Source organism: Pimephales promelas, chromosome 11, assembly GCF_988280905.1.
Source record: "Pimephales promelas chromosome 11, fPimPro1.hap1.1, whole genome shotgun sequence".
NCBI lineage: Eukaryota > Metazoa > Chordata > Actinopteri > Cypriniformes > Leuciscidae > Pimephales > Pimephales promelas.
Genome location: NC_142779.1, coordinates 31510132 through 31521200, shown reverse-complemented (window position 1 = coordinate 31521200; position 11069 = coordinate 31510132). Strand labels below are relative to the sequence as shown.

Below are 11069 nucleotides of genomic sequence, written 5' to 3'. Positions count from 1 at the left end.
TGATTTTCTTTATGCTTCTTTGTAATCTATTAATGTAAACTGCGCCATGCTTTTTTTTCTTTAATAAAATCAAATAGCAAGCCGTATTAAACCTGATTATAATATTTAAAACTTAAAGTAAGAACGTAAACGCTGTCGTATAATTTGTGAAGTGCTGTTGACCCTTCTGTTGTTAGTTTTTAATTTTTCATGTTGACACGAGCGCGCGTATAAAGGCATTATAAATAGCATATTCATTTTTTTTTTAATTCATTTAAGATTTGTCTTTTTAATATTACTGTTTTTGTTTTACTTATTCCTAATTGATGTTCGTCATTTACGGGAAAACAGAAAAATTATTTACAGCCGAAAACCTCTGGAAGTCAACGCGCAATTTATTTTAATTATTGTTTTGCTAATTAATGTGAACACAGGCGAAGTGGGACGTTTTCTGATGATTTGTTTTTAACACAAATACCCAAATGGTTACACCAGTATCACACCATGCGATAAACGATGCAGATTTTAGAAGAATAAACTTAAAAAAATTAAGGTTAAGCTGAATTAAGAGTAAGTTGCCAGATTTCAAGCTTTGACGGATCAATGACGCGTCATCAAACTTTGTCAAGTAGTCTACTTTTAAATATTCACGCAGTCTCCTTAGTCGTCATAATTGATTATCCTCATTTTAACTATTCTTTAAGATTAGAGCGCGGCAAAACTCCTGTGTTTGTGCTTGTGCATGTCAGAAAAGTCTTTGCGTCTCTCATTAAGAAACAAAGAAAGAAAATGCAGTATGTTTCCAGTAGAAGGCGCACATGATCAAGCATACAGGTCACTGCGAGCCTTTGCATATGAAAAAATGTGTTTTTCTTTTCTGTACTAGTTTACATTATTGCAAATCCAATTGGCCTGCAATACGTTTCTCAATTAAGAAGGTTTTGAAAATAAAATAAGATTAAGCAAAATAGAAAAAAACAAAGTAAGCTCAAATAAAATCACTAAGCGACATTTAAATAAAAACACTGATTTCAAATTTAATTAGACCTATAAATAAACATGAAATAAATGCTTAGCGCTTCTTTTTACTGTTTCCAACTAATAAAACGAAAGTAAATAGCCTTAATCTATTTTTTTTTTCTCACTGCACCTGTAGTATAAACATTATTTTATACATTGTTTCCGATTAATTGTTCCTAAAATTCCTGGACGTGTTTGATTCATTAGTTAACCTGGAAAACATATGAACCTTCAAAAGTGCACAAAGTTTTTTTAGTTTCACACTTCCGTCGTTATAATCTTGGACCATGGGTTTCATTTCCCCCACGATTAGTAGCCTAAACAACGATTCACTTAGCCTATTTTATTTGCAAGTAATTGTCTCCGTTGCGCGCTCGGACAAGGAAACGCATAGAGTGGCTAAATGATTATTTGCATATTCAAACATTTCCCATTTGACAAGCCTTTGAAACACTCTGTAAGAGCATAATAACCAAGCAGTGGAAAGATCTAAAAAAGAAAGTTAGTAGCCTGCCTGCTGTTTTTTCTCCCATTCCCGCTAGTCTTGTAAGTCCCATGCAGTTGTCAGTGCTGCTGGAGAAGGCAGGGTTCACTGCTGACTGGCCCCTGGCCCCTGGTCGCTGGTCGCTGATCGCTGCGGGGGGAAATAAAGGATGACCTCCGTTTGACTTCTGAACCACAGCGGCATGTTGCTTTCAATAGCGACTTACGGAGAGAAAGATTCAAATGAATAACAAATATTGAGGCAGAATGGGAACATTTTGTAATAAACATCCACACGTTTCAACACGTTCTTGTTTTCAAGAGTGACTCGAATTAGCCGAATAGTTCAAATCCGCCTTGTTCTAAATTAGATATATTTATGTTATAGCTAGCTATACTTATTTGTAGTAATTATAACCTATAAATAAGTTTGGTTAATTTATTTGGTTACACTTTATTTTAAGGTGCCCGTGTTACATTGTAGCTAAATACTATGTCGCCTACTCTGTAATAATTATTAACTACATGTACTGAATTTAGGGTTAAGGTTTGGGGCTAGTTGCATGTAGTTATGAATAATTTATAGTTACTGCATGTAATATGTGGGCACTTTAAAATAAAGTGTAGCTCTTTATTTAAGGTGTTAAACTGTATTTATACATTTAAGATCTGAGTGATATCAATTAACATGTAGCTACTTAACTTGGTTAGTTACATGTAATTCTGTATGATTTACTACTTACATGTAACATGTTACAAAGACACTGTAAAATAAAGTGTTACCATAATTTTAATAATTAAATGAAGGCTAAATGGATACTTTGAAACACACTCAACCCTATTGCGTAGTTGTACAAATGTCGCCAGTGCTTTCCATGAGATTTAATGCCCGTTTAGTTGTCTCGATAAAAAGTCGGATTTATTTTGAAACATTTTACGTCGAACGATTCCCATCTCTCTTTCTAAGCCCAAATTATCCGAAATGATGGCATTAACTCAGTGATGCGTGCTGCAATCTGCTGACCCTCACTAAAAGGCAAACTAAACAGTGAAAGTCCATGCCCTCATTGTGCTCTATAGCGTCCTTTTATAGATGCTAATTGAAGGAACTTAATTACTTTATAATGCTATTCTGGTACTGTGACAGCAGTTAAACGTTTGGGTAAGTACAGCTTTCAAGTCATGCCGTTTGCTTCTCACATAATTGAGACAGACACAAAACTAATGTTAAGATTGCAAACATCAAGAAAACAAACGAGTTGAGTCCACTCAGAGTGTATGCATTACAACTATAGTAAATCGCTGAAATCATAAGATTTTTTTTTTTTAAATCTAGATAAACTAAAACTTTATTGTAGACTTGGAAAAGACAAGTCACTTACCAATAAAGGCGTCTGTTGCACGGCATATCTGTTACATTTGCTTCACGAATCCTCCTTTCGTTTGTGTTTAAGTCCACATCAGATCCCGCACCGCGCGGCGCGCACCCTTCGTTTGCCGAGCGCTTTGGGGATTTGATGTAATTTCATGCCTGTAAATGCGCGCGGCTCTTTCGCGGGAAGCGAGGATTGTGTTGTGCTCGTGACAGCTGATAAGACACTGTTCCTTGCATTAATCGCTTCTGATCGATGACAGATGCTCCTCAGACAAACTTCATACACCTTGTCACCGGGTCAGTTGTATTGCCCACAATGGTGCACTTCAGCCCACATCAGTCAGTGTGTGTTTAAAGCCGCTTATTCAGCCTTCATTTGAGCATTTAATGGAAGATGTATTCTTTATAATAACAAAGAGATTCCTTTATTTGGGGAGATGCATTTTAAATTGACCAGAACACAAACCCCCTCTCCAAACTGTTTATGTTGCACATCGCCGTAGAGTCGACAAAAGTTGAGGAATGAGGAATACGAAAGAGTGAATGAGCAAATGACAAAAATAAATACATGTTTAGATATTAAAAAAAAATGAATATCTTGTCTCCGTGAGTTTTATGTGTGTTTGAGTGGGAGAGGGAAGGAGACTGTGGGAGAGAGAGAGAGAGAAAACAGACTACGAAGAGTACATTTTCCCTCCAGATTACAGTATTTTCATTCCACCCTTTCTTCATTTATGGAAGCATATCGAGCGATAAATTAATGATTGATCATTCTTTGAACCAATAGACGGCTTGATTCACTGTAGCACGCTTTCATTGGACACTGCACCAAAACTCCTAAGATCCTACAGTAAGTGGATGAGCCCATTCACAAATGGCGGGGGTGTTTTGGCTCAGAGCGCACGCGGCACTGCTGAAGTACAGCATATGCTGTTTCTGAATAATGATGTTTGTGTGAAATGTAAAATAAATAGGCATATGGGATCGTAACCCCTGATATTTCGTATTATTCACGCGGTGCATTTTTATAGGCTTCCGCATAATAGCACACGACGCGTGGGTAAACTTCATTAAGCGGCGTAAACTCGAGTTGCTCGACTGTTGTAAATAGATTCTAAAATCATAACTGATAATAAACATAAGTAGTGTTGAGAGGGACTCAATGTGAAAGAGTCCACGCTCCCCTGATAGTCACTGCTTTTATGTAAACACGTACACACGACTTTATATATCGTACGTTTTGGCATGAATTATGAACGCAGTGCCGTTGACCAAAAAGCACAACGCGGTCTGTACATGTTATTATATCTCGACTCGATATGTTGAATCGTGGTAGTGGTCCCACACATTTCACCCCCCCTGCTTTGGCTGGAACTTGATGTGGCCCATCGCATTGTGCAAGACGCGACCTGTTATGGCCACCACTACTTCCGGGTTTCTGCAGTCTGGTCCAGATTCAGCTGCCGAGCCGCGTTCAACACACACTCATTGTACACAAACGGAGAAAGGCAGCTCGCAGCATCGATCGTGGCTCCTTTAAGAAAAACTAAGCCAGAATTATCAGCCCACCTCCTCTTGATCTCATTTAGAAGCTATTGCATAAAAAATCAACTCAGGAGCCGAGAGTGATCAAAGAAACGAGAGAGAGCTTCATTTTTTGAGCATTTGAGTAGTATTCTCGTTAGGGGTGCTAACCAGTGGAAGCGCGCAGAGGATCATCATTCATTCAGCACTTTGACAAGCTCGCGTTTGATTGATTGACAGCCGGAGTGGCAAAAAGCCATGAGATGCGCTAGTTTTGTTTGAGGGGCTGTTTTCATACTGCTTTGGGAAAGAAGATTTCGCTCGATCCTTGTCGCTGTCCAGGGGAAAGAAAGCGAAGGGGACTTATCGCCGAACGCGCCTGCTGGCTGAACTTGTGGTGAAGGACTGGCTTCATCGCTCGCTTGAAAGAGGCGTTTGGATTCTTCTTCTTTTTTTTTTTTTTTTACGGGGAAAAACACATCCCGCGTTTGGAATTTGCGTGTTTATTTCCCATTCACCCTGGCCTGATAGGGGATATATTTTTGATTAAAGGAAGACGAGGGAGTGTGGAGGGCGATGGCGCAGAGGGTACGTATCCCGAAAAGTTTCTTCGACTCCGTATTGCTGAAAGCAGTTGGAAATACTGAAACGTGGCCGATGACAGTCTCGCAGTCAAACTTTCTCTTCTTTTGCCTGCCAGCTTTTCTTTTTTTTTTTTTTTACTTGCGTGCATGTCTCTTTTGGGACACTGAAACAATTTAGGAACAAATATGATACTCTCTAATTACGTTTGACAGGGAGCAATTCCTAATTTTTGAGCTAGCCTATACTTTTACTAAACGCACTGCAAGTATCTCTTCAAAAGGCCACATTATTTAAAGCTTTGAATAGTTCAACTCAAACTTATCATAATACATGCTATGATAACACACTGTGCAGGAATATTAATAAGGAGCAAATGTATTTTTATTTTACTAATAACATTCACTTTCAAATAGCAGTGCGATGAACTTGTAAAGTTGACCACTTTTTCCTTTGCATTTGTAATCAAATGTAAACAATCACAAAGTAGATTTCATCGCAAGCCTCCGACCTTTTGCTTTTGATGGAGGAACCACAAAAGCACCCTGCTGTCCTGCTTACACCTCTGTAGATTTAGAATTCAAAAGTGTCATGTTCTCATCATCACACTTAGGCTATATTACAATATCATGACACTTATAATAATTACGATAAATTATCAATGTCTCTGATAGGTTATTTTAAATAAACTAATCAAGTACTCCATTTAACTGGTAGGTTCGAATGAGCAATGTAAATTTGTGTTTAATCAGACTAATCTTAATAGTGCTGCATATGCTAATATTTGAAGAAGCATATAATGCATTTAGTTTGACAACAATATATTACACAGTTATTACATGCAAATGTTACTCGATCTGCACTTGTGAAAATATAAAATGCACATAAAATTGATATTTTTGTGACGATCTCAACAGCTCAGCACTTCATGTGAATGTGTCCGACGCTACATTCTAACTCTGTCTGTTTATTAAAATAATCACATGATAGCTTTTGCAATCCATAAATGGCCATGTTTGCGCATAGTGTAAGAAGCACGAGATAGTCTGCATGTACAGTTAATATATTTAATTAATTTGTAATACCAGATCGTGTTTTCATTGCGCAAAAGCCTTATTTATTTATTTATTTTTTTAGTCCGAGAACATCCGAGCTGCCATTTATATTTTCTTTTAGTGTAGTTTTTTTCCCTTCTATTTATGCATTCTGTAAGAGATAAAAGTGACAACATGGGAATGTTGCCCTTCGTGTGTGTGTGTGCAGTACGAAGATATACCCCACTATGGGATGGACGGAGTAGGAATCCCGAGCACGATGTACGGGGACCCGCACGCTGCCAGATCCATGCAGGCTGTTCACCTGAACCACGGGCCCCAGCTCCACTCCCACCAATACCCGCACACAGCCCACACCAACGCCATGCCGCCCAGCATGGGCTCATCCGTCAATGACGCTCTAAAAAGAGATAAAGACTCCATTTACGGGTACGTGGAGATAGCCAAGACATATAGGCTATTTTATGATGAACTTTGTCCATAACACATTATTCCACCCGTAATAGTTTCTGTTAAAACTTGAGGCGCCATGAATGTTTAGGCTAGTTTTTGTTTTTCTAAAAGTTGTCCCCCTTACTTTTGGATTAGGTTATCCTTTTAAAAACGTGGATTTCTTTTTCTTCTTGTTTATAATGTCTTAGTTTTAAACTTCAATAGTCGATAAATATAGCATATTTATAACCGTAGCACTTTGTTTTACTGTCCTGTTCCCCATATACATATGTACTTATTTTATTATTTACAATACATTAGTAATAACTTAGTACTAACCCTTAACCTACCCCTAAACCTAACCTTAACCCAGGTAATTACTTTATATTACCCGGAACTTTTTTTTTAAAAGTTAAGTAAGTAATATAAAATAAAGTGCAACCAAAAATTTTGCGGATAAAACATCGAGTGTGTGTTTAGGCTATTTCAGCTAGAACTTTTTTATTTGTTAACATCAGGCCTGCTTATTTGTACAAATGTATAAAATACATATTTTGGACAGATGAAGTGCTTCCCATACTGTAAACACTCCTTAAAAAACAATTAAGGATTTTTTCTCATGCTCATGTTCTGGTTATAATATGTGCAAATATGTGCGGAGTGACTCCAAAAGCGCCTAGCATACAAAAGCTGCTCGAGCATAATGGTTCTCGTCACAGTGCTGTATATAAATATGGTTGCCGTTCGAAACAGCAATTCGGTAACCAGCTATAGAACTTCTTCCCATTCATTATGGATTAGATACGTCCCTAAACATTTACTCAAGATATTTGAACTACGTTAAACTGCATGTTTGGCCTAGACTCAACGCGAGCATTTGAGGTGCTCTAACCAACCCTGTAGTCCACTGTTTATATTGATAATACGTTCAGCAATCCAGTTTACATTTGACACGGTATTATGCACAACTAACAAGCTCGTTATAACGCAAGTCACAAGAAAACGAATCGACATAAACACTTTCACCATATTATCGTGGCGCAGTGGTACTCAATCAGTTTTGTTTGCTGACATAAATTAAATGAATTAATTAAATATGAACTTCAAACACAAATGAGATTGTCATAATGCGTTCTTATACTATGAGAAGGAGCTGTGAAGTGTTATAAAGTGTCGTGTGCTAAATGCTAATCCAGAGCTTCCCTCGCAGTGACCTGTGTGTTTTTATTCCGCAGGCACCCTCTGTTCCCACTTCTAGCACTGATTTTTGAGAAATGTGAATTAGCCACTTGCACACCTAGAGAGCCCGGTGTGGCTGGAGGCGATGTGTGTTCATCAGAGTCTTTCAATGAAGATATAGCAGTGTTCGCAAAACAGGTCAGAAACTGTTTTATTGCGCCCAAAAAGTTTTAATGCACTGTCCGTAACTTTATACCATACTATCATAATATTAATTCTACATTAGTGAGCTAATCAATGCATTTAAATTTATTTTGCGTTATTTTTATGAACTTTTTTTCCCCACGCAATTTTAAATTATTTACATGCATATCGTCTCAGATTCGAGCAGAAAAGCCGCTATTTTCATCAAACCCTGAGCTGGATAATTTGGTAAGTAAATTATTATTATTATTTTGTATTTGCCTGCAAGAGTTTTAAACTTTTATGAACTATTCAGAAAGTTTTGTTGGTTTCTTCATACCATTGCTAATTGTTACGGATTGCTACCGTTTTGGTTTTAATCGTCTTTCTTTTTTTATGTTGATGGAGGACACACATCCCCCTCGTTACAGCATGGGTTAAAGTGATAATGTATTCATAAATTAAGTATAATCTGACTTAATTGGCATGCATTGCCTAGATAGTAATCTCATGCCGTAAATGATCCTAAATGTCATAAATCACGTAATTGTGTAACTATCGTTTGTAATAGTCCTGGGCCTGTTGATTCCGTCACCTTTAACGTGAACCCCTTTTGTTCTCAATTTGTTCATTTCCCCCAGATGATACAAGCCATTCAAGTTTTACGGTTTCATCTTTTGGAGCTCGAAAAGGTAATCAAAGTTTCCCCCAACTGGCCAGTCCTCTCTTCAAACCTATGGGCCTCATCTGCATAAATGTATTTTTCCTGGTCTGTTGTAATTAGTGTCAAAATCAATCACGCTGCCTATTTCTCCTCCGAGTTTAATTACAAATGTAACCTGCTTCCACGGCCACAGATATTCCAGAGCAATAATTGCACTGTTTCTCTGCTTGTTGTAGGGTGTTTTGCTAATTCATTAGGCCTATATGATTATATGATATGATAAAGTCCACCGTGTTGCTATCGGCGGTTGTTAGCGGCGATACAATTTGCGGGAATTTTATCAACACCTGTTTCCACGATGAGAGTGAGACTATCAAGTGATTTATCGCCAAACCATATAGTTTTGCAGTATTGAATACACATAATAACCATTGGCTCCCAGTCTCCAGATATTTGCATGAGCCTCTGGGGTTTTATGTGTGCTGAGATAACGCGGCGAAGCGATATTTCGAGCATTCATCCATAAATGAAGAATTCTGAATGTCATCCACCATATTATTCCCTTGTAAAGAGGTGGTAATGAAATAACTGGACGAAATTAAACAGTTTACCTTAAATGTCAGTCAAGCAGGCCATGTCTCTAATGGCCACAACCCCGGGAGCAGATGAATTTAACACGGGTGTTGAATACGGTGTTGCCCGTGCGTCGTCTTGTCAGTGTCAATTTTCGGCGATATCTCTATTTTGAGAGGGAGTAAAGTTATTTCCTATTCTGCATGCGTCTGATAGCTATCAGAGAAGGCCATTGGGAGAGGTTTTCCATGTCAATAGGAGTTCTGGATGCACTTGTCAACTCGCTGTGATGACCCTTTGTGATTTTCTTTCCCCCTTCCTTTTGCATCTATAGGTACATGAACTTTGTGACAATTTCTGTCATCGGTACATCAGCTGTTTGAAGGGAAAGATGCCCATCGACTTGGTTATAGACGACAGAGAAGGAGGATCAAAATCAGACAGTGAAGAAATTACAAGATCATCGGGGCCCCTTGATCAGGTACGTGAAGGAGTCCATTTCTTTCCCGGCCATTCAGATCGTCTTTTTGGGTCACTTTCTCTGCTCGGCTTTATTTGCATACGATTAAGGCTTTTAAATTCCATCGGATTGAAAAATTTGGAATAATGTGGCCTATTATTGCTTCATTACGGTTTGATCCCGGAACTGACCCGAGGAGATTAGCTCGTGAAAGCATTGCCATAAACTTGACCTGTTTCTTGTCGATTTTAATTTAGTCCTTTCCCTCTTCTTTTCTCTCGTCTGCCTTTTTTTTTTTTTTTTTTAAATCAAACCAAATGGTTTGGCTATATGGAATATTACGGAAATATTACGAAGCTAATGGAGACATAGCTATAGTAGACATTTAGAGATTTGGTGCTTTGGTTTTCTGCTGTTGTTCACGCTTCATTAGTTGCCTTGTCAGTGTTTTTCCTCAGACAAGAGCGCGCATTTGCTCTGAGTTCTACTCTCAGCGCTTTGAATAGCCTAGCACAAGCAGCGCGCGTTCATGTTTAAGCAGGAGCTAGCCTACTGTGCCATACAGTATTCTGTGTACTAGGAAAATCTATTCTGTGTGTCTGTGGTTTTTTAATATGCGCCAGCGTGTGCTGGTGAATTCTTTGATGTTTCTTGTACTTTACGCACTTTTAATTCAACTTTTACGTGTCCGTTGCTTTTAGCGCAACACATAGATATTTATATAATATATATAGGCAACCTAATTTTTTTTTTTAATTAATAATATGAGTCCTGGGAGGGGGAATTGTTTAAACAAGTGGCTATATTAAGGGGATTAGTGGATTCACCAGCATAAAAAGTAATGAAGCGATTAGGCTAAATAATTTAAATCCGTCATCTTCCATATGGCTGAGTGGTCGAATAAAGCATTGAGCAGTTTTATCTTTCCAATGAGTGCCACCAGTATTATACGAGGAAGAGAAAACCCTGTTCCATTCATTACTAAACAAGGCTTTGATAAAACGACCTCTGGTTGTTAGTCTTCTATCTCGGCTGCATTAATGATTATGTTAATGAGCAGATCTGTGCTGATGCATCTAAATCAACGGCAGCATTAAATAGCATGATGTCAATTGTGTATATAACTCTTTTAACAAAACTCTATGGGAGGGCATGTGTCGATTTTTTTTTTCTGTTTTACTTTTGAGCAGAGATGAATTTAAGCGATAGAAATAAATTAGGCTGAATACCCCTGTGGGTATGCAGGTATATAACTTGATAAGAGCAATTTATGATTTGCTCGAGGGCACGAATTCAGATCTTTAATTGACTTTAAGATGAAGACGTGTCCTATATATTTTTTTCATGATGACGTCTAACGTTTAAATATTAGGGCTTGTATTGGGTGTTTACATCTTTCCTGAAAATCTGATTCCCCAATTTAAACTGACCAACTTTTCAAAAGTTTGCTAATGCGAGGTGGAATCTGTTTTTGTTTTATTATGAATCGTAAAGCCGCTATAGGATTGCACTGCTTAAAATTTGATCTAACTAATTTAACCATTATCTACTGAACTAACC

General features: G+C 37.9%; 1 protein-coding gene and 1 long non-coding RNA gene across 3 annotated transcripts in view; one reads left to right on the top strand and one right to left on the bottom strand.

Annotated features, from left to right (window-relative positions):
- Positions 1 to 335: 335 nt before the first annotated feature.
- On the bottom strand, positions 336 to 3690 carry LOC120492183 (uncharacterized). The gene is made up of 2 exons (XR_005625408.2): positions 2865 to 3690; positions 336 to 1704 (listed from the first exon to the last, which is right to left on the bottom strand). It is a non-coding gene; the product is annotated as an uncharacterized LOC120492183 (long non-coding RNA).
- Positions 3691 to 4291: 601 nt separating this feature from the next.
- meis1b (Meis homeobox 1 b) overlaps positions 4292 to 11069 on the top strand; it is a 68549-nt gene continuing 61771 nt past the window's right edge. The window contains exons 1-6 of one of the 2 annotated variants that reach the window (XM_039690364.2): positions 4292 to 4969; positions 6227 to 6447; positions 7686 to 7827; positions 8011 to 8061; positions 8454 to 8504; positions 9384 to 9530. In XM_039690364.2, the coding sequence (XP_039546298.1) occupies positions 4958 to 4969; positions 6227 to 6447; positions 7686 to 7827; positions 8011 to 8061; positions 8454 to 8504; positions 9384 to 9530 (624 nt within the window). In that variant the 5' untranslated portion in view covers positions 4292 to 4957. The remainder of the gene's footprint in view (positions 4970 to 6226; positions 6448 to 7685; positions 7828 to 8010; positions 8062 to 8453; positions 8505 to 9383; positions 9531 to 11069) is intronic. The other variant, XM_039690365.2, reaches the window with a different exon arrangement.